This window comes from Sorex fumeus, unplaced genomic scaffold (genome assembly GCF_029834395.1).
Source record: "Sorex fumeus unplaced genomic scaffold, SorFum_2.1 ptg000128l, whole genome shotgun sequence".
Lineage (NCBI taxonomy): Eukaryota > Metazoa > Chordata > Mammalia > Eulipotyphla > Soricidae > Sorex > Sorex fumeus.
Window position 1 is genome coordinate 39,792,631 of NW_026606185.1, and position 22,712 is coordinate 39,815,342.

General features: G+C 57.8%; 1 protein-coding gene across 50 annotated transcripts in view; it reads right to left on the reverse strand.

Moving 5' to 3' along the window:
* Positions 1-22,712, reverse strand: part of CELF4 (CUGBP Elav-like family member 4) — a 278,309-nt gene that overhangs the window by 13,073 nt on the left and 242,524 nt on the right. For 11 of the 50 annotated variants that reach the window (XM_056138286.1, XM_056138291.1, XM_056138298.1 and 8 more), the window contains exons 4-10: positions 12,751-12,876; positions 11,934-12,013; positions 11,448-11,591; positions 10,254-10,401; positions 7,929-8,078; positions 4,142-4,207; positions 2,480-2,563 (exon numbers count right to left, since the gene is read on the reverse strand). In XM_056138286.1, the coding sequence (XP_055994261.1) occupies positions 2,480-2,563; positions 4,142-4,207; positions 7,929-8,078; positions 10,254-10,401; positions 11,448-11,591; positions 11,934-12,013; positions 12,751-12,876 (798 nt within the window). Of the gene's footprint in view, positions 1-2,479; positions 2,564-4,141; positions 4,208-7,928; positions 8,079-10,253; positions 10,402-11,447; positions 11,607-11,933; positions 12,014-12,750; positions 12,880-22,712 lie in introns of all 50 variants that reach the window. The other 39 variants (XM_056138285.1, XM_056138289.1, XM_056138297.1 and 36 more) reach the window with 6 other exon arrangements.

Consider the following 22,712-nt stretch of genomic DNA (forward strand, 5'->3'; position numbering starts at 1 on the left):
GCCTTCCTGGGAACCCCCTGCCGGCACGTCCTCCCCCCTCGCGTGTGCTATGGCATTGTAGGCATCTCAGCCGACGGTCACCCCACCCAGGCCCTCTTCCCCAGGTGGCTTGTCCACATGGGTGCTGCAGTCAGGGACCATGGGGGGCACCCGTGGGAGACATTCCAGGGTCTGGTCTAGAAGGAGGCACATAGGGGGGTGGGGGATGGGGGGTGGAGTGGGGGAAGGACTGAAGCAGCTAGCTCAGAGGGCAGAAGGGCTGAGGAGGAGTCAGAGCAGGACAAGGGGGACGGAACGGTGTGAGGAGGGAGATGTGGGGAGGAGCATAGGGAACGGCGTTGAAGGCTAGTGGTAGGGCCGGTCTTGTGTGTTCACTGAAGCAGCACTGACCTGGAGGATGGGTGTGTGTGTGTGCGATATGTGATGTGTGTGGCAGGGATAAGAGCCCTGAGTGAGTGTGTGTGTGTGTGTGTGTGTGTTATATGTGTGGTAGGGCTAAGAGCCCTCAGTGTGTGTGGCAGGGCTGAGAGCTCTGAGTGTGTGTGTGTGTGTGTGTGTGTGTGTGTGTGTGTGTGTGTATGTATGTATGTTTATATGGCAGGCCTGTATGTACCTGTGTGTATATGTGTGTGTATGTGTATGTGGCAGGGCTAAGAGCCCTCAGTGTGTGTGTGTGTGTGTGTGTGTCAGGGCTGAGAACTCAGAGTGTGTGTGTGTGGGGGGGCAGGGTTGAGAGCTCTGAGTGTGTATGTGCATGTATGTGGCAGGGCTGAGAGCCCTCACTCTGTGTGTGTGATATGTATGTGGCAGGGTTAAGAGCCCTCAGTGTGTGTGTGTATATGTATGTGTCAGGGCTGAGAGCTCTGTGTGTATGTGTGTGTGTGTATGTGGCAGGGCTAGCTAAGAGCCTTGATTGTGTGTGTGTGTATATGTATGGCAGGGCTGAGAGCCTGTTTGTGTGTATGTGATATGTGTGTGGCAGGGCTAAGAGCCCTCAGTATGTATGTGTGTGTGTGTATGTGGCAGGGCTAAGAGCCCTGAGTGTGTGTGTGTGTGTGTGTATATGGTAGGGCTGAGAGCACTGAGTGTGTGTGTGTGTGTGTGTGTGTGTGTGTGTGTGGCAGGGTTGAGGACTTTGTGAGGGGGCAAGGGGCAGGGCTAAGAGCTCTGAGTATGTGGGGGGGGGCAGGGTTAAGAGTTCTATGTGTGTGTGTGTGTGTGTGTGTGTGTGTGTGTTTCTGTGAGTTTGTGTCAAGGCTGAGTGCCCTGATCCCACAGACCCGAGTGATTCAGAGTGCTTAGAATTAGTGTTATCAGCCGGAAGCCCAATGGAATGTTGGGGAGCAGGTTCCAACAGCTGCAAGGCATTGCTCGTGGGGGCCCTGAATTCAAACCCTGGCACTGTGTGGCCTGCAAGTGGCATCCCCACTTGCAGAAATGCAGAAAGGAGGAAGGACTTGTGGGTGTTGCTCAACTGGGCCTAGGACAGACTCCCGGGGACTCCACACCCCAGACCTTGGGGTGCTGTGTGCCCCTTCTGGGCTCCTCCCAGATCTCAGGAGCTGCCCAGTGCAAGTGAAGGGGCTCAGACTGCCTCTGGGACAGGTGCCAAGTTAGTAAATGAGGGTCATACGCATGGCGTGAAACCCATAGGCGGGGCACACCTGAGCCCGCGTGGTCCTCCCAGGTTTCTGGGGAAGGTGCCAACGGCCTCACCTCACAAGCGAGGACACCAAGGCCAGGGAGGAGACAGAGGGCTTAAGCATCAGGCCCAGAAGAACTTGTTTGGCCAGGTCATCGGCACCGGTCCAGCCCGCTGACCTCTAGGGTTCTGTCCTCAACTGAACGACCTCACTGACACAGGAGGGTCAGGCACAGCTCTCTGGAGACCCCTGGCGCCCCTCAAAACAAGCTCTCTGTGGGCAGACCATGAATCCCCCCCAAGGTGAGCTGGCCTGGCCAGTGCCTGAGGATCTCTGGGCTCGGACTGGGGGTGCCATGAAGGCCTTCCTGAGTACCACTGGTCTGAGACTACTGGCCTGCCCTGCCCTATTCACATCAGGCCCCCAGCCATGGCTTCGCGTGCCCTTCTTCTACTAGGCCGCTCTGGGGCAGCCCCCGCACTCAGCCCTGCCCCGGGACCACTGTGTCTTCCTGTCCATGAGGAGCTGGTCTTGCTGCCTCCCAGCCAAAAGCATGCCTCCTCCCTTCTCTCTGCATCGGCCAAATCTTATCCATGCAAGTGGGGGAAGTCCTCAGGACCCACCTCTTCCAGGCCCCTCTGCCCCGGCTTGGCTCTGCAGAGCTCCAGGCTAGGAGTGCACTCAGGACCCTGCCATCTTCCCTCACCCTCGGCACAGCTCCCCAGGGTGGTCGCTTCCCCCAGGCCACCGCCCACCCCAGGCCCAGGAGAGCAGCTCCGTGAGGAGAGAGGGGGGGTGGGGAGGGGCGTGGGCGCCCCCCCGGCTCGCAGACTCACCTTCTCTCTGTTGCTGGGGGATCATTGGAGGCGGCTGAGGGAAGGCCTGGCTTATCTGACCATAGGCAGCAGGGTAGGCGGCGGCTGGAGGGCCAAAGAGAAGAGGCAAGAGCGAGAGACGGCGACAGCCACGCGGAGAGGGACACGGTGAGAGGCAGGAAGAAAGAGAGAACTGTCAGTGTGCGGCAGGAAAAGCAGAAACAGTCAACAGCGCGGAGCCACTCAGTGCTATAGCACAAGCCGGATTGCAACAGCAGAGCAGTGAAGGAAAGGCACACACACTGTGTGTGTGAAGGAAAAGCACCCAGTGAAGATGAAGTGTGTAACAGTGAGCGGAAAAGCACAGTGAAGATGTGTGCATGTGTGTGCATGTGTGTACATGTGTGGATGTGTGTGTGTGTCTGTGTGTGTGTAAAACAGTGAAGGAAAAGCACCCAGTGAAGATGAGGCGTGTAACAGTAAGAGGAAAAGCACAGTGAAGATGTGTGTGTGTGCATGTATGTACATGTGTGCATGTGTGCGTGTGTGCGTGTGCGTGTGTGTGTGTGTTTAATCTGAAACAATAGGCTGAGCAGGTGTGTGACTAATACCAGGTCACTAAAAACATCGGCGGCCCCGGCCAGGACGCCGAAGGCACTGGGAAGCTCCGCTCCCTTCTTTCTGAGGCTCGCTGGCTGGCTCGCTGGCCCTCACTCGCACTTGGCTGGTACAGGGTGGGAGGAAGGGAGTCACCAAGTGGTGGGCTGGTCCTGGGGATCCTGCCAGCGGGACGGCTGCAGGGACAGACGGCTGAGCTGGCATGTTCTGTGTACAACTGGGAAGGGTCAGAGGTGGGACAGGGCCCCCTTCTGGGTCTGACCCACTCCCCAGGGATCAAGCGGGCGGCAGGGGTGGGGGGGAGGGACATTCTTCAGCTTCGGGGGCCAGGGAGACAGCGATGGTCTTTGCGAACAGAGAGGAGAACGGAGACGACAGTGGCCAGCAGGGCCGTGATGGGCATTGGTGTGAACATCTGTGTGTCCCCCCTCTCTGGATGTTGCTTGTCACCAAGCTATGGATGTGTGCCCATCACCAACGGATGTGTGCGTGTCGCCCAGCTAGGCACGTGTGCGTGTGTTACGGATGTGTGTTTCCTCGAGCCTAGCAGAGGAAGAAGGCGGCAGCGTGGCTGAAAGCCTGCGGGGCTCCCTCCTTCCCTCTGTGACCAGGGCCATCTGCTGCCTCCACACTGCCTTTCCTGCCCCCGTTCCCCGCCCACGCGCTCCCATCACCCCAGCCATGCGTGGCGGAAACTGTTTCCCCTCCTGGGTTTTCTCCACACCCCACCCTGGGCTTTTGTGCTGCCCAGACAGACAGGGGACTGGGGCCTGCACGGGGCAGCACCCCAGGTCTGACTGCACCATGGGGCTGAGTGGGCTGATGCCCCCCAGGCCCTGGGAGACCCCTGGGGAGGGGAAACCCCGGCCTCAAAATGCAGAACTGCAGGGTGAGCACCGAGCTCAGTTGGCCTGGCTGACCACCCCCACCCCCAGGGCCCGGGGCCTCAGCACAAGAGACCTGCAGAGATGCTGCAATGGGTGGAGCCCCTCCCCCCCGGCCCTCCCCCTGTCCCCTGTCCCCTGTCCCCTGCCCCCTGTCCCGGAGGGACCCGCGGGTACTAACGACCTGCATACTGCTGCACTCCAGCGTAGGCCTGCTGCAGGGGGTCCGCCGCGGTGGGGCTCTGCGCTGCAGGGGAGCCAACGGGGCAGAGGTCAGTGGTGCCCACCTGAACCGGCCCCCCCTCCCGACCCCCGTGACCACAGGAAGGCCACCGTGCTGAAGACCTGAGACTCGTCTCTAGGTGCTTGGACCCTCCCAGGGATCCCCCATTCTCTAGTCAGGCCAGGGAAGAAAGGTGCCTCCCCCCCAGATGGGAGGTATGGGGTGAGACTCATCGGGGCTAGGAAGAGCTGGGAAGTCCACAGGGAGGGCCTTAGGGAGGGTGCAGGGAAGCTGAGGCAGCAGGAGAGTGGTCTTCCCCTCATCCATCGCCAGAAATCAGGGACAGATCCAAACTGGGTGTGAGAAAGACCCTCACTGGTCCTCACAGCACCCACCCCGCTCTAATCCCTGCTCAAAGAGAGGGACCCCTTCCTCTTTAGGGAGATTAACATGGGACTTGGGGGTCTACTGCATCCAGCCGGGACATACTGGAGACACTCTGGGCAATAGAACGAGGCCGGCCGGGGGGGGGGGGGGTGGTGGGGTGGGAGAGGAGGGGGAGGTAGAGAGACAGAAGGCGGCCAAGACAAGTCGGCCGCCTTTGCTGTGGGCACAGGTCTGGAGCCAGGACCCATGGAGGGCACCACCTCTGATGGCCAAAGGCCAGAGAAACTGGACTAGCTCTGAAGACACATCTGCCTTTGGAGGGTAGACTGGACAAGCAGGGCATCACGAGAACTGCCAGGGTCCATCTGCCTCATGGGATGGGCCGGCCCTCTGCAGAGCCGAGCCAGGAGGCTAAGAGACCAGGAAAAATTCCCACACTGCAACGAGTGCTCAGCCAGGTTCAGTAAGGTACCACTGAACAACGGCCCCTGGATCTCAGAGCAGCCAGGGGATATGCAGAGGCACAGGCCACGCGAGACAGCCAGAATCAGGAGCAGGGAAGACGGGCCCAGGGGGCATGGCTCAAAGTGGGCAACTGCAGAGCAGAGAGCACTGGCCATGGAGCAGGTCACTTTCTGCCAGGACTCTGCAGGACAAGAGCCCGGGTGCCCAGCAGGGAGTGGGGTGCTGGGCGGGTGACCTGCCTCTCTCTGCTGCCTCCGTTCTCCTAACCCCTCCACCATCAGACTCCAGATGGAGAGCCCTGTCCAGCTGCCCTCTTGGCTCTCCTGGTTGCATAGTCGTCTCAGGCCTTGGCACAAATCAGAAAAAGGTATCTCGTGCTCTGGGCACAGTCTGCTGCCCGGTGCCAACTGTCCCCCACATGCCCAACACAGTGCCCAGCAAGCATTGCACCATCAGGAGTGTGGGAGGAAGTGGCCTGAACAGCTCTGCAAGGGTCTCACGTGACCCTCGCGGCCACACTGTGTGCTGGACCCGATCCCATGCACCTGGGGGAGAAGAGAGAAGCGTCCTGGGGGGCTTGGGAGTGGAGAGAACCCTTCCGGAGACCCCTCTCGACTTCCCTGCTTAATGACCTCATTAGTAACTGCCAGAGAGTGAACATTTTGAAGGATCTCGCTCATTACGGCAGCTCCAAACTCCGCATTTAAAGATGGTAAATTAATTTTTTTTAATGTACTACTTTTCTCCTTTCCTCCCCCTCCCTCCCTCCCTCCTTCCCTCCCTCCCTCCTGCTCTGGCAGGGAATTGTTTATGAGATGTGGCAGATTGTTACAAATGGGGGGAGCGAAACATTTCCAAATTCCGAGAGGGAAATAGTTCACAGATGCTAGTGGGGGTGGGAAAGGAACAGGTTTGTCAAAATCCAGAGCTCCAGATGGGCTTGTGGGCAGGAAAGGGCTGGGGTGGGTGGAGGGGGGAGTGCAGGGGGGAATGAAACCACCCAGATGTGCCCGGGACTCTATCTCCCAGCGCAGGAGGCTGGCGGGGAGGAGCCCTGGACCAGAGAATGCCGGGGTCTCTCCCACCTCCAGCCTGCCAAGTCCCTCCCCTGCCTCCAGGGTCCATTGCCCCTCTGGAGGGCTTCATCCTTCCACCCCAGATGCTCAGGGCCTCTCTGAGGGGTGAGCTGTGGGGTGAGCCAGGGGACAAGGGCAAGCAGCACCCCACAATCAACATCAGGAGCTTGCCCTCTGGAGGTCTCTGCTCCTGGTGGGGCTGGGGGGTCCTCCTCACCTCTGGGACTCTCTACAGACCCTGTGGTCAGACTCCTGTGGTTTACAAAACCTGGGAGCACTCTGATAAGCCCCGGTGGAGAGCACGGCTCTAGCTGAGTGGGCGGGTTGGCCACCTTATCCTCCCTACCCCACCAGGCAGGTCCCTCTTTTCTTGTGCTCTGCCCCCCACCATCAGCCCCGCCTTTCCACTGCCTCCCCCAGTAAGTCTCATGAGAGGCTCCACCTCGAGCATGTCCAGCCTCCCTGCCGTGGCCTGAGTGTGGGCAGCCTTTGTCCTTACCGCGCATCCTACCCTTGTGTGTGCATCCTATCCTTGTGTGCTCTGGCTTCCGGGAGGAGAGGCCTATGTCCACTCTCCAGGAGCCTGGCCACTTCCTCGTGCTGACGGGGACTCTGTCATTGCACCATGTGCCCGCTGAGGAGGACGGTTTTCTCCATTCCCCCTTACTCGGGTGCTTTGTATGGGCCTCAGGTGCTGAACTGTCTGTCCTTCCTTCCTCCAATGAGAGACTCTTCGTCCAGTCACCCTGACGACCTCGCCAAAGAGCAGGGCTAACCCTCAGTGACCCGGGGTGAATCAGGGCTGGCTCTAGTTCAGGGGTTACTTGGGTGACTTTCCTGAACCAAGGTGTGTCAGCCAACAGGCTTCCTGCTTCCTCCAGCAGAGCTAGGAAGCCCCGACACTGTCCGTGGTGCTGAGCAAGACTGTGACACCAAGGGACCTGCTTGGTTCCTGCCTCACTGAAAGAACATCTCTTCCTGGGTCTTTTCTCCTTAGCTCTCCACCGGACTACCTCTTTAGCGTCAATGTCTTCACCTCTGATGGGTCGAACTCACACTCAATTCACTTGTAATGGGGCCAGAGCGACATTACAGTGGGTTGGGTATTTGCGTAGCATGCAGCAGACCTGGGTTCAATCCCTAGCATCCCATATGGTTCCCTGAGCACCACCAGGAGTAATCCCTGAGTGCATGAGCCAGGAGTAACCCCTGGGTGTTATGTTGCTGGGTGTAGCCAAAAAAGCCAAAAAAATGAAAAATGGAAAAAGAAATTCACTTGTAGTTATTGGGCTGGAACGATAGCACAGCAGGTAGGGTGTTTGCCTTGCATGCGGCCGACCTGGCCAACCCCGGATCAATTCCTCCACCCCTCTTGGAGAACCCGACAAGCTACCAAGAGTATCTCGCCCACACGGCAAAGTCTAGTAAGCTACCTGTGACGTTTTCAATGTGCCAAACACAGTAACAACGAGTCTCACAGTGGAGACGTTACTGGGACCACTTGAGCAAATCAATAAACAACAGGAGGACAGTGTTACAGTGCTATTTGTAGTTACTATCTTCTGCCTGGTTGTATAACTGCTTGACTGCTCCCGAGGGGGCCGTAGGATTGGGACCCTTTCTCTCCTGACAGAATGACCCCTCCCCAAAGACGGGAATTTAGTCTCCTCTATGGCATCAGGGAGGCCAGGAGGATGGTTTTCCCTGCTCACATTATGGGTCCTATCGAGTCACAGAGGGCCACACTACACATTTCCAGCTGAAATAGCAAGGGCAGGAGCAGAATGGACTGAGGAAGGGCCGCCTAATGTGCTTACCTGGGTAGGGGTGGATGCCATTGGCAAACACAGCTTCTGCGGCAGGTTGCCCGTTGGCCTGCGGGGGGAGGCCAGTGAAGCCGTTCACCCCAATGGGGGACGGGATGCTAGGCACGGCTGGTGCAGTGATGCCCGGAGGGGTGCTGCCACCTTGGTTCCAGAGGTGAAGAGGGCAGAGGAGGAGGGGAGCAAGCAGAACAAAGGTGAGGGTGGTCAAAGGCTCAAAGGCAGACCCAGCACCCCAGGACTGACACGAAACAGGCAAACCAACCCCATTACATCATGACTCTCCCTGCAAGTATAACTCCATCTACCAATGGTGCCCACCCTTGAGGCTGAGTCCAGGCCAGTGGTCAGGAGGATGGAGATGTACAATATATAGACCAATGTTCTTAAACCACTGCTCCATAGACTAGTTCTGGCCTGCAGGTGTAGCCAGGCTGAAAAACACTGGCCTTGGTTGTATCCTGGCCATTCCATGGACCAGTATACAGTATACAAGTCTACCCAAAAAGGTTGAAAATGCTGGTATAGCTTATTCCCTATGCCCTTAACTTGGACCACATTTGTCCTTATTCAGATTGGTGCCAGTAGTTCTTGCTTTCCCATTATGGTCTTTGGAGGCCGCCTAGGGTCTGCTCCTTTGCTGGCTCTACTCTCTTGTCTGGATCACTGAAGGGCTGACCACCTCCTCACTGGCCTGGGGGGTGGAGAAAGTCTTAACTCTGGCGCTGCCTTTCACCAAAAAGGAAGAACCTTTGCGGGGTCCAGGTCCAGCCCTCCTCCTCCCTAGAGAAATCACCTGGGCCTTCTCCAGCTGAGCAGAGGTGATCACTGGAAGGAAGGTAAACTGAGGTTCGATTACAAGACCCCCATTTCCTCCTGAAGTCGGGTGGATCGAACCCAAGTGTACAGGCCTGGGGACTATATTGAGGCCACAGAGGTGGCCAAAGTCTTTTGTCTTCCTGGAGAAAGCAGGTGCTCCCTATGGAAAGGACCTAAAACTGGCATGGGTTCAAGTGTCCCTAAATTAGGCATGAGAGCTGGGGAGTAGTATGCAAGTTGGATCTAGATTTGTCGCGGGTGCAGTTTTGTGTGTCTCTTAGCTGGCCCAAGAACAGACCGTGGAGGTCAGGCAGGCTTCTATTATGGCACCGTGCAGAGAACCAGGGAAGCTTGGGGACAGGGCTGGGGGTTTCTGCCAGTCCTTGGGTCTAGGACAAGGGCTTCCCAATTCTCATATTCATATGGAGTCAGACAGTCCCTCATGAGGGTGATCTCTTGGACATTGCAGGAGGGTTAATGGGAGCCTGAACCCACCAGATCATAGTGGCACCTCCCTCTCCCCAGCGGTCACTGGACACAGCCAGAATTCTGGTGAGGGCTGTCAAAATGGATACTAGATAGTAGTCACAATCCAATTAAAACCATGCTTTGTGCACAGCCATTTCCACACACCCCCACCCTGCTTCGCTTGATGACCCCTGCAATGATCAAGAGAAATATGCTTATTGGATAATCATCTTGGAAAGAGCCAGGGAGTCTAGAGGGGCTTCACTGAAGGGGTTCCTCTTGTGCTGGGGCCAGGGAGCAAATCAGGTTAGAGAATGGAGAAGACTCTTCTCTTCCTGGACCTCAGAGAGAGATGTTTTCATGTTGATTTCTTTCCAGAGAGTTCTATCAGAGATTAAGGTGAATTCTCTAGGGCATGGCCATATAATGGAGTGAACTTCTCACCATCCTGGAATCCCAACGGGAACTGCATGGGCCCCACCTCCCACCTTCCCGTGGGGTTCCAGGGTTCAACATTCCAGCAATAGAACATTGCTTTGTTCTATTCTGCAGTGGAGGGAGGAGCACACCCTGCGATGTTCAAGGGCTATTCTTGGCACTGTGACCTCTAGTGGTGCTGGGGATTGGAACCAGGATTGTGGCTAATAATGCAGCTGTGTGTAAGGCAAGTGCTTTCCCTCCAGTACTGTCTCTCCAGCCCCAGGGACTAGAGTATTTTTTTTCCTTTTTGGGTCACACCCAGCGATGCACAGGGATTACTCCTGGCTCTTGCACTTAGGAATTACTCCTGGCAGTGCTCAGGGGACCATATGGGATGCTGGGAATAGAACCCAGGTCGGCCACGTGCAAGGCAAATGCCCTACCCGCTGTACTATTGCTCCAGCCCCAGGGATCAGAATGTTCTGGAGGCAACCTGCCAGATAAGAACCAGGTCTCTGCTTGGAACCAGAGACTGAATGCACAGATCAGTCCATCGGCAGGCTGGGTGCTCTCCTGCGAGAGCAGGCCTGGTGTGCGGAGCTCCTGGCTCACCTGAGGTTGGGGTCATGGGTGCCGCCGCCAGGCCGTTCATGTTGAGGGCTGCCATCTGCTGCATCTGGGCGGCGGCGAAGGCAGCCATGGGGTTCAGGTAGCCGCCCTGCGCGACCGACGCCATGAGTGCCGCTTGCTGCTGCATCAGCTGGGGCAGAGGGAGTGGAAAAAATATCACACGCCTCACGGGGGCCAGCCCTCCCCAGCAGAGGGCTCAGGGCCCAGGCCCTGAACCCCAGGGAGCTCAGAATCATCTCCCTGTCCCACCCGGAGAGCCCTGCTGCCTGACCCGCTCCTGCCCCGTGAGGCACCAATGGCTTGCAGAGACCACCACCCACTCTGGGATAGGAAACTGCATGATTCTAAAGTGGTGACTGGGTCATTGGGACCTCAGGTTATTGCAGGGGGTGGGGAAAGGGTCTGGTTTCCTGGGTGCCAATCACTTTCGTGAAGAGCCTGTCATTCATAAAGACACACAGGTACACAAACCTCTATCAACCCACTTCACATGGGTCTCTGTACCAAACACTCTTTGCTGAGTGGCTTTGCAGAAAGGAGACAGGAGAGTCGGGACTAGCACCCAGAGCACTTCCCATGCGCTCACATGGGTGACTGGGGGCTGGGGAGATGGTTAAAACTGGACGAGTTGGAACAATGCTGAAGAAAGGCAAAGGACTTGCATTTTACAAAACAAACGCTGAATAAAAAGGAAAGAACTTTGGCCTGCTCCGGTGTCCCCATGAGGTCTGCAGCTATAAATCCAGGAGGTCAGGCTGATGTGGAAAATTTGATCAGTGAGCCTGCTGACCTGTGGGAGTTGGGGCATCTCAAAGACCCCTGGCACAGTGCACAAAACCTGCAATCAGCCTTTCAAGAGCAGGGGCAGGAAGAGGAGAGCGACAACTGGACACCTAGAGCAGTCTGTGCTCCCCAGGATCTAGCTGGGGCAATGCTCAAGGTAAGTACTTCACCTGCCTAGGGACCAATCGCCCACCTCCTCCTGACAGCCCCTCAGGACTGACCCAGCCTTCTTTCATCTCCACTCTGTAATCTCATTGCTGACCAGGGCAGGAGCGGTATTTTCTGGGTCAGGTGCAGGGCTCACCTCAGTTAGGTGCTTCTGCTCTGTGCGGGAGTCAGCAGGGGAGTGGGTGCCCCCTCCCGCCCCCCCACCCCCGCTGTGCCCCCACTTACTGCCTGTGCGTAGGCTCCATAGGCCCCAAAGGGGATGGCCATGGGGTTGAACATGCCCATCTGGCCGGCCATCTGCTGCATTCGCCGCATGGTGCGCTCCTTGTCAGTGTCGGCGAACTTGACCACCAGACTTGATGAAGCTCCCTGCAGCCCCGACAGCTGGTGAGGCACATCTGCCTGGGCCAGCCGCCAGGGCTCCCAGCTGTCCGAGCCCGCCCGGACCTCTCCCTCTGCACGGGGGCGCTCTGGGGGGTGGAGTGGGGGTGGGGAGGGGCACTGACACCTGCATGGGGCCCTTGGTGCTCAGGGTGACCCCGGGGCCGGTTTCAGTACGACGTGTCTAGGCTCAATGTCTTGGGGGGAGAGTGCCTGTGTGCCTCTCCTGCAGACCTGGGCTGGAGGTGCGGGCCGGACCCGCGCCCGGCGGTGAGGGGACTGGGGAGGGTCGTGTGGATGGGGGAACCCCAGCCCGCCTTCCTCACTCACCGGCATGGTCTGGCTGCCGTGCAAAGCGTTGATAGCGGCTTGCGCCTCGGCGTGGGAGGAGTACTTCACAAAGGCGCACCCTGGGGGGACGGGAGAGGCTCAGCCACGACCCGAGGGCCCGGAGCAAGGTCAGAGAGGCGCGGGGACGGCGATGCAGGGCCCGGGCGGGTCCCAGGGGAGAGGAGGCGTCCCGGATGAGAGCAGGACGGGTGAGGCAGAGAGACACCGAGAACAGAGACACAGAGAAAGACCAGGACAGGCGCCGGGGACTGGAAAGCACCCTAAGTCACCCGGACTGAGCATGAATCAAAGCCTTTCCTTACCGCCAGGCCCTACAATGCACTCCGGGTGGCATCCGACCCGGCTCCGCCGTCGGGCCTTTTCCAAGCCGCCTTAGACCCCGCCCGCAACCTGGCGCGCGGCCGGCGGCCCCGCCCCGCCGCTCCTAGCCCCGCCCCCTCACACGCGCTCCGCCGCGCGGCCCGCCCCGTAGGCCCCGCCCCTTCAGCAGGCCCCGCCTGTCAGTCAACCGCCGCTCCTCTTAACGCTTCGCCGTGTAAGCCCCGCCCTTTTCAGCCCGCCCCTTCATCAGGCCCCACCCATCACCCACAGCCACGCCCCTTCACGTGCTTCCGCCCCGCTGCCCCACCTTGTAACCCCCCACCCGCTTCCTTCGGGATGCCCCGCCTCCTGCCTAACAGCCACGCCCCTATCTCGCTCCGCCCCCCCAGCCCCACCCAGAAATCCCCGCCCCTGACGTCAGGGCCCTTCGATAAGCCCCGCCCCGCCCCGCCCCGCCCCGCCCCTCCCCGCGCACCCTTGCTGTTGCCGTCGGGCCCACGCAGGATGGTGCACTCCTCGATGTTTCCAAAGGCTTCGAAGAGGCGGCGCACGTCGTCCTCAGACTGCTGCTTGTTGAGCATGCCCACGAAGAGTTTTCTATCTTCTGGAACAAAATTAGGAGATGCTTACCGGGGCCGGGGGCCGGGCGACGCGAGGACGGACGGACGGACGAACGGACGGACGGACGGACGGACGGACGGGGGGCGGGAGGGGGTGGGGGAAGAAGCAGAGGGAGGTGCTGGGCTAGAACGGACTCGGAGACGCTGGGCCAGAAGGGAGCGGGTGGTGAGGGAATGGGATGGGGTCGGGCATTTCTAGAGGGGTAGGGACGACTGGGCGCGGGTCTTGGGCGGGGAGAGGGCAAAGCCAGAGTGCAAGGTGAGAGGGGTTTTGTCAAGCGGGAGCTGGACTGCAGCGACACTGCCTGACTCACAGTGGTCCTCAGCCACTTTCATCCACGGATGCCAAAAGCAACTCACTCTGGGCCAGTCGGCCACAGGACCTTGGCATAGGCTCATCTCTGCCTGGGCCGCCCACCACATCCCCAGGCTGAATCCCTCTCTTCTAGAGTTCACTGCTTCCTCCATAAAGCACATCTCTTAATCTTTTGTTTGTTCTCACGGTCCTCATTGCAGTGGCTCATGTTTGTCAAAGATAATTGTCTAAGATCTACTGCTGTGCCAGGATGTTTAGTTCTGTCTAGCTCTCCTCTCCCCATTAGCCCCTTAGGGGAGAGAGACCAGGTCACCCTGCTGGACCAGCAGTACCTAGCACAGCAGGTACTGAGTGGAGAGCTATGGAATCAGAGAATGAGTGTCTTATGCCATTCCCATGACACACCTTCTGTTATCCCATGTTTATTCCTCTATCTAGCAGCCCTCCTCTTGCTCTTCCTGTTCATGCTGCAAAATTCAATTTCTGGGCAGTGTGGGGGAGACTGTTGCCGAAATTGGGCTTCTGGGCAGCCTCTGCCACCTTTGTTGGGTACCAGGAATGTTTGTTGACCCCAGTCAGCTGTGTATTTAGAGTAATAGGAGTCAGACTGAGCTATATGAGTCTGTTATCCACTTACAAGTGACTACAAGATTTCCCAGCACGCAGACTTTTATTCCTGTGTGACTCTCACCCCTTCCACAGGGGAGGACTTTGGTTCCAGCCCTTGAAAATGGGCAGGTTTTCTGCCTGCTCTAACCAATCAAGAGTGGGAGTCCCCAGCAGCTTTCCAAGGCGGAAAGGATCAGCTTGCACTGCCCTTGGATGCTGTCCTGTGGAAGCCAGCCGCCACCACCATGTCGTGAAGAAACCCCCACGGAGAGCCCACGTGGACAACAACCCAGCCCCTCAGCTGACAAGCAGTACCAGGAGAGAACGAGTCCTTGGGGGTTCTGGCCCCCAGCCAAGGCCAGCCCATGTCTAGAGCACAGACCCGCTGCATCTTGTCTAAATCCCCAACCGCGGAATCTGTAAGCAGAACGAATGGTGGTTGTGTACCACTCAGTTTGGTGCTAACTGTTCAAGCAGCAGCACTGTAGCTGGAACCAAGACCCAGGGTGACTGAAATGACACAGTCAAGGCTGCAGAGAAGGCCCTGGGTGACCACGTTCCACTGAATCCAGGGCAGGCGATACCCCAGCCCTTGCTGATAAGTAAAGTAAGTAAAGGCCCTCCCGTTGATCATCGATTTGCTCGAGCGGGCCCAGTAACGTCTCCATTGGAGACTTTGGTGATAGGGCCAGCGAATTCACAGCGATAGCTGGGGGGTTTTCTTGGAGTCTAGAGCAAAGCAAAGGGACCCCTCAGATTCTGTACTCCTCAGACGCCGCCACATCCTCACCTTTTGGGAACCCTGCCCATCACCCTGTGGAGCCTCTCGGACCACTGGCCAGGACCTGGGCAAGTTCTCCGCCATGAGCATGCCTGGAACTCCACTCTGGTTCTTGTTTTGTGTTTTGATCTTTTGGGGTCACACCTGGCGATGCTCAGGAGTTACTCCTGGTCCTGCACTCAGGAATCACTCCTGGTGTTGGCACAAGCGACCATATGGGCTATGGGGATTGAACTCAGATCAGCCGTGTGCAAGGCAAGCACCCTGCTCATTGTCCTATTGCTTCAGGCCCCCAGGAACTTCACTCTTCCATCCTTTCCACGTCTCACTGCCTCCAGAGCCTGGAGCCCAGCCCACTCACTATCTATCCAACCCTCACAGTCGAGTGTGGTGTCTTGGGCCTTGGCAAGAGAGGCTGGGAACACTCTCACCCCATCTACAGGCTCACCGGCAGCCACCTCTGGGCTTGGGGAGCAGAGACTGGGCAACAAAGAGGATGGAAGAGAGAGAGGCCAGGAGGAGATGGTACTAGGTTGACACTGTAGTAGCACTGTCGTAGCACTGTCCTCCCGTTTTTCATCGATTTGCTCGAGCGGGCCCAGTAACATCTTCATTGTGAGATTTGTTATTACTGTGTTTGGCATATCGAATATTTTACGGGTAGCTCGCCAGGCTTTGCTGTGCAGGAGAGATACTCTCGGTAGCTTGCGGTGCTCTCCGAGAGGAGCAGAAGAATGGAACCCGGGTCAGCAGGGCTGGCCGCAAGCAAGGCAAACGTCCTACCGCTGTGCTATCGCTCCAGCCCCCAGGATGACACGAGGAGAGGGAAGATGCTGGAGGCCTTGGAGGAGGAAGAAATCGAAGGCAAGAGCAGAGAACGGAGCTGGACAGGAGAGGGCAGGAGCGGGCAGGACCTTGTGCTTCGCTCCCAGAATGGCAACCACTTTGTTACCCTGGACACAGGGAATTCTGAGCAACTTCCGGGAGCCTCGGAAACTCAGCTCCCGGGAGGCCTTCCTCCCACCAGCAGAAAAAACAAAGGAGCAAAGGCTGCCTGCTAATACCTTGCCCTCCTGTTTAAAAGTTCTCCTCCCTGGGTGAGAAAAAGGAAGAAAACACAAGGCCCCTCCTCCGTCAGAGCCTGATTTAAATGCCGGCGCAGCAGCTCGGAGCTTCTCTCCTGACGTCGGAATATATTCCTTTATTAGCATGACAGCTTTCTGATTACATTAAAATTCATCCCCACGTGCCTCTCCGCTCTATCCAGCCACTTCCCTTTCCTTGGTCTTTTTCTAATGCCGTCTTTCCCTCCCCTAAAATCTGGGCACCCCTACTTCTCAGCGCAGTGGTCTAGAGCTCTTGGTTCTTCCAAAAGTATGTCCTGAACATGAAGCATGTTGCCAACACGAAGGGGCTCAGGTTCTGTCTCCTGCCTGTCGGGTTTCCCCGGGGAAGCGACACCCCCTCACTGGCTTGCCTCTCTGGGAAGGCAGCTCCTGCCTCTCGAATGTTTGTTCCTTCTCTCTTATTGCTGGTTGGCTTTGGGGAATAATTCTAGGCCTTGCCTTTCAAGTGACAGCCAGGCAGTCACAAGCCGACTCCTCCCCCGAGCCAGCTCGCTGCCTTCCTGCTCTAGACCTGCTTTCAGCTCCATCCACTGGGAGACACGCTAACGCCTCTTCCTGGTGGGTGCCAGGCTTGCCAGAGCTGCTGCACAGAGCCCAGCCCCAGGAATGATGGTATCTGACCGACAGCAGTGGGGGCTCTCTCCAGGCCAAGGGAGCGGCACTCCCTCTTGGCTTGCCAGTCCCTGGTTTGGCCATGCACACCCCGCCTTTCCCTGCTGTGTTTTGTTTTTGTTGGGGGGGGGGGGCGTCTCATCTGCTGGTGCTCAGGGTTGTCCCTGGCCTCCTGCACGCTCCCAGCCCTCAAGCTCTCACTCGCTTGCTGGCCCCAGCCTCCCTTTTTGGGGTAGATCAGTCTCCGGCTGCAGAAACAGACCAATGTCCCCTTGTGGTCTCCCTGTGTCGCTCGCTCTGGAAGGGGTCCCCGTCCCCAAGCCTTATAAGGCAACCAGTGGGCCCATTGGAGGCGTCCTGCATCTGATGACAACTCTGTGACTGCTGGGGAAACAAAATGATTTCATTTACCAGCCCTCCTGTGCTGCCTCTGCTTCCTGGGCGAGGCTGAGTGGCCACTGACCACAGCCTGCCTGCCCGAGGGATGAGGCAAGTCCGATGGATGCAGGAGAGGCTGGGGGTGCTCCCTGACTCCACTGCTGAGCTTCATGCAGGTACTGAAAAGGGGGCACAGGTGGGAGGAACCTCCAATCCTGGGCGGAGACAGCCCCAGGAAGAAGACTCCCAGTCAAGCAGTCACAAGTAGAAGTTATGAAGGGAAAGGTGTTCTCCACCCTGAAGGCTTCTGGGAGAAGGTGGGCTGGAGTCACATGGGCCGGGCACAGGTACAGAAGGGTCCAGGCCTGCCCCGGGATTTGAGCAAAGGCTGGGACAGGGGAGAGATCCCTGGCTGGTGGCTTATGCGCTGGGGCCGGAGGAGTCTGACTCGCTGTTTCCAGCAGCCTCTTGCCTGCTCGTCCCCTCACCAACACACACATCTGCTACTCCTCAGGCCTCGGCAGTCTATCACGTGCCCCCAGAATCTCACGCGAAAGCCAGCTCACAGAACTACGATAGTGGGGTGACGCCTTCTGGGAGGCCCCAGGTGTCTCCCACTTTCTCTGATCTCAGCACTAGGGGCTCTTCCACCAATTTACTCATTCAGGGCCATGAGGGGCTCTGGCTGGAAGAACTTGCACTTTGTTCATTTATTTATATGGAGGTGGGGAATTAAGCAGTACTCAGGGGCTATTCCCGGCTCTGTGCACAGGAGCGACCTCTGGTGGTGCTCAGAGGGTCCTATTTAGTGCCAGAGAGAGAAGCAGGGTTATCCGTGCAAGGACCTCAGGCAATAAAAGAGCCTTTCCTCCTGCACTCTCTCCAGCCTAGGATGTGCTTTTTTGTTTGTCTGTTTCTTTGCTGTGCTGGACACAACCTGCTATGTGTAGGGCTTGGCTCCGTGCTTGAGGATCACTCCAGACTGCAGACTAATGCTTGGGGACTCTATGTGGGATTCAACAGGGCTCTGCCCCATCCAAGGAAAGCACCTTCCTTACTGGCTAGCTATCCACCCCATACACACACACACACACACACACACACACACACACACACACACACCAGCCCCAGGAGAAATCTGCATTTTAAAAAGTCAGTTCAGACAAACAGAAACCAGAGGGGCTGGCACACGGAGTTCCCTATGGGGCACACTTGAGGGCAGCAGCGCCTTTAGGGATCCCCAAGGTTGGCAGAAAGCATCTTGTGGGGTGAATGGGCCCCTGGAGGAGGTGGAGGCTGATGGCGCCAGCGCCACTTGACTCACGGAATGCCATCACCCTGGCACTAATGTTCCAATTCCGGTTTAATTTTCAAAATTTGATTCGCTCATTACCATCGACATTAAACAATATTTCCTGCTTAAGGATAGACGGCTGCTGGGGCACTGTGGCCGCGTGCTCAGATGGTTAATGCCTTTTATGGCTGCAATAGACTTTTACTGTGCTTTTCCCTCCAGCTGTTGAGGGAGGGTCGGGGAAGAGGGGAACCCGGGGCCAGGATGGGGAGTGAGTGACATGGAGGCCTCAGGTTGGGGCTGGGCAGAAGAGTTGTTCAAAGACCCGGGGGTGGTGAGGCAGCTCAGGGGAGAAGCCAGGTCAGGTCAGCGAGGGGCAGGGAGCAGTCTGGGGCTGGGTAGAAAATGCCCAACACACGCAGGATGCAGGAGGGCTTTTCACCTGCTCAGGAACACCTGTGGATGGGTGACAAGTGACTAGATCCCCGAGTTCCCAGGCTACCTGCCCCAGTGCTGCTGGCAGTGCCTGGAGCCCTGAGAAGCCATGTGACCTGCTAGACTCTCTGAGACTCTCAGGGGATTTTGTCCGGTGACATCTGATCTCCCTAGAGAGGATCTTGGTTCCCCAGGTCCCAGGCAGCGAGACTGTCCCTTTGGTCCCACTTTCTCTCAGACGAGAGACACACCAGGGTGGCAGGGGAAAGGGCCATAACTACAGTTCACCCACTGGGCTGTTGGCTGGTGGGATGGGTCACACCCCAGGGTGTGGAGAGGACACGGAGGATAACAGAACTAAGCCAGGCCAGCTGGGCTGGAGTGAGCATCCAGGCTTTCCTCTGCATTACCTTGACCATGAGTTGGGGGGAATGCTGAGATGCCCTCTGGCCCCCTCGAGGAGGTCCACCTGCATTAACCCTACAGTCGAGCCATTTCCCCCAAAGTATGAGCCCCGCAAGGCGCATGTCCCAGACTCTCTGGGTTCAGATCTGGCCATTTCCTGTGGCCCCTAAGGGACACGTAGGAACCAACTGACCACTAGGATCTAAATCTATGCTCCTTTTGAGGTTGCTGTGTCCCACCCTGAATTGGGAGGCGGCTTCTGCCTTCCCTTCAGCCGGGTAGAGCTGCCCCTAGTGGGGGAGAGAACGCCGACCTGCCTTCCAAGTGACGGCTTAATCCCTGGAACCACATGGCCTCCTTAGCTTCAGCAACTGGAGCACGGGGGATGCCCAGGCCTGCTGGGGAGCCCCTCCCAGAGAAGAGAGAACGCTCATATAACAGTGAACAGGAACCCAGCCGGAGTCTCTATACCACACGGCTACCCTCCCCGTGGTGGGTGGGGGTGCGGGCTGGTTCCAGCACGACCTGCACCCCAGGACCCAGGTTCTGGCTTCCTCTGCAGCTCTTGTGAACAGGTTTGCTGCCTTACAGAGACCCAGGCCAGGCTACAGGGTCTCCATTGAAATCCCTGTAGTCCAGAGCTGGATGGCATCTGTTCCCAGAGCACATGCCGTCGCAGCATCATGGTGGGTTCCAGGATGCAGGCTTCCCTCCAGGGAAGAATGCTGAAGGGGATTTCAAACCCCTCCCAAGGCTGCTGGGGGAGAGGTGGGGCAGCGACCTGCAGGATGGGGCTCCCTCTTTACAACTGCAGCTCTTCTCCAGACCGACACCCCAGAACCATGGCCAGCCTCCCTTAGACACTTCTGCTTCCGCCACTGCATCCTGGGCCAGAACCTGAGAGTCGCTTTCTGGCTGAATCCTAACACTGCCCGGGCCCCTTGACTCCTACCCAGGTGCTGCTTCTCCCAGGTAGAGCCTGTCTGTCAAGCCCTGAAGGTGTCCCCACCCCTCCTGGAAAAGCCCAAGCCTTGTAGTGGCCTGTGCAGGGTCCCCAACTCCACATGTCCCTGAGCCTTGCAGACACACCTGCCTCTGTGCCACCTCAGGAGCAACACACACACACACACACAAACACACACACAACACACACACACACACACACACACACACACAGAGCCCAGGGCTCTCGCTAGTCAGAGACACAGAGCTTTCAACAGCCCCTACAAGCCTCACATCCAATGTCATTCTCTTAGGGACCTCTGCCCTCAAGCTATTTAGACTCCCAGCTTTGGCATTCCGTAGCATCTTCCATGACGTGCATCACCTTTGATGGCTAGTTTTCTGCCTCCCTTCCCCAGCACCAGCGCCAGGCCTGCAGAGATCGAGTCCATGCCACTCACTGCCTAATGCTCAGCGCCTGACGCTGGGGTGGATGGGGGTAGGGGGAGGGAGTAGTGGAGGTTGAGGGCCCAGGGACATAGCTCAAAGGGGCCAGTGCACACCCACTTTGCACGCAGTGCCCCAGGGGTTGATCCTTGGCACTCATGGTCCTATAAGCACCACCAGGTGTGAACCAAAAGTGAAAAACAAAGGGGGGAATGGTGGTGAGAAATTGAGCAGAGTTGCTGACATGGGAATGAATGAATCCTCTTGCTCCATGAGTACTGGGTATGGTCCCATGCTAGGCCTGTGGCCCTGGCTCCTGGAGGGGACAGGGGAGACTCTGCTGGCCTCAAAGAAACCTCAGGAAGCCGAATGTGAGTGTCTCCTTGGGAGGAGTGGCCACTGGTCACAGTTATAGCGGACAGCTGCAGAGTGAGGTCTGTCTGTGGGCAGTGGGTGTCAGGTATGGAAAAGGTGTGGGCCCTAAAAGGCGGGATTATAGGATTATGGGATTTATGCCCTAAAGGATTATGGGCAGAGTCTGCCAGGTGCAAAAGGTAAGGGACAGGCACCCCAGGTCAGAAGAAGCGTGCGCATGCATGTGTGCCCACACACATACACACACACGCACACACACACACACACACACACGCGCACATGCTCTCACATGCTCACCCACACAAGCGCGCGCGCGCGGGCACACACACACACACACACACACACACACACACACACACACACACACGGTTTCTCCTCCTATCCCTATAACCTAAAATGCCTCCTGGATTGAGCCCTGGCCTGGCCCCTGGCCCACTCTCCCCGCCTACCACACCCTTCCCTCTCTCTGCCTCACTCTCCTGCGCACAGCCCTGTGAGTATTTCTGGGCCCAAATGCCTTCCCAGGACCATCCTGCGGCAATGGCACTCTGGTCCTTTTGGAACGAGAGCCTGTGGACCCAAGCGCCGCATTCTGGATTCCCCGAGGCTTCAGACAGCACTACCAGACCCCCTTTCTCCCCAGGCCTTGGGGCACCCCTATCTGTGGCTACAAACCACACTCACTCAGTTGGGGGTGATATGCAAAAGTAAACATTGGGCTGGAGCGAGTAGGGCATTTGCCTCGCACGCGGCCAGCCTGGGTTTGAATCCTGGCATCTTATATGGTCCCGTAAGTACCATCAGGAGTGGTCCCTGAGCACAGAGCTAGGAGTAACTCCTGAGTACTACTGGGTGTGCCACCCAGCACAAGAAAAAAGTAAACATCAGAGCGGCTCTCATTTCTCAAACACTGCCTCCCACCCAGCCTTCGCAGACATTCACAGAAGTACAGATGAAGAAACTGAGGCAGAGAGCAGTGGCGCACCGCTCTGCCAGGCCCAGGGCTTCGATTCCAAATGGTGGGGGCACACGTAGCACAGTCCCGAGGGAACAGGCTCTGTGGATTGCTGGGGTCACCCAGACACCCCAGGAGAGCCTCACAACCCCCCACCCCAAGTCCACTCTTCCCTCTCCCCTGGGTATGTTGCAGGTGTGCAGGAAACTGAAGCTCTCTCTGTCTACCACAGCAGGTATCACCCCTGGGCTAATCTGTGGGGGTTTTTTGTCGGGGGTGGGGGGGGGTGGGAGGGTGACCACACCCAACAATATTCAGGGGCTCACTCCTGGCTCTGCCCTCAGTAATCTCTCCTGGCAGTGCCTGGAGAACCATATGGGGTGCCAGGAATCGAACCTGGGTCAGCTGCATGCAAGAGAGGGGCCCTACCCTCTATACTATACCCCAGGGCTCATCTCACACTGGAAACCAGACCCAAAGGTGGAACCCCTCTTGTGGAGTCTATTGTCTCCTCAGAATTGGCCAGGGTCCTGGCGTGCCTCTATTTCCTGGGGACCATCAGCGTGGGAGGTGGACTGGGGAGGGCCCTCTCCTCTCAGCCCCTTCACTGTCCTGCTTCAGGCTCTCCGAGGAAGGGGGGGCTGGGGCAGGGCAGGACCCCAGTCCAGCTGCCGCGGCTTCTCCTCCTTGTCCCCGGAGCAGGCCCCACACCTCCCGCGGGTGTCTGGGGCGTACTAGGTAGAAGTCACCTTTCGCAGAGGCGGGAGCCGGCCGCGGCGTCGCTCCAGGTAACTGATTATGCATTTGATCTGGTGCATTATCCCGCCCGGGCGCGCGGCGCACGACAGACGGCCGAGTTCTGTGGGGACTTCTCGGCGGCCCGGCCCTGTTGTCTAATGGGGTTTCTGCCGGCGTCTGGTGCGCGCGCCAGCATTTCACCCATCACAGGATAATTTATAGCATAATGGGGCCTTTTTTCCTTTATATCATGTGGGAGCATAAATTATGGCCCGTTTGTCCTCGCTTCTCAAGGAGACAGACAAAGCAGGGCTCTCTTCCAGCCGGGGCGGGGAGGTTTCTGCGAGGGGTGGGCAGGCCTGGGTGGTCCCCAAGAGCGAGTCATGCTTCGGGAGAGCAGGTT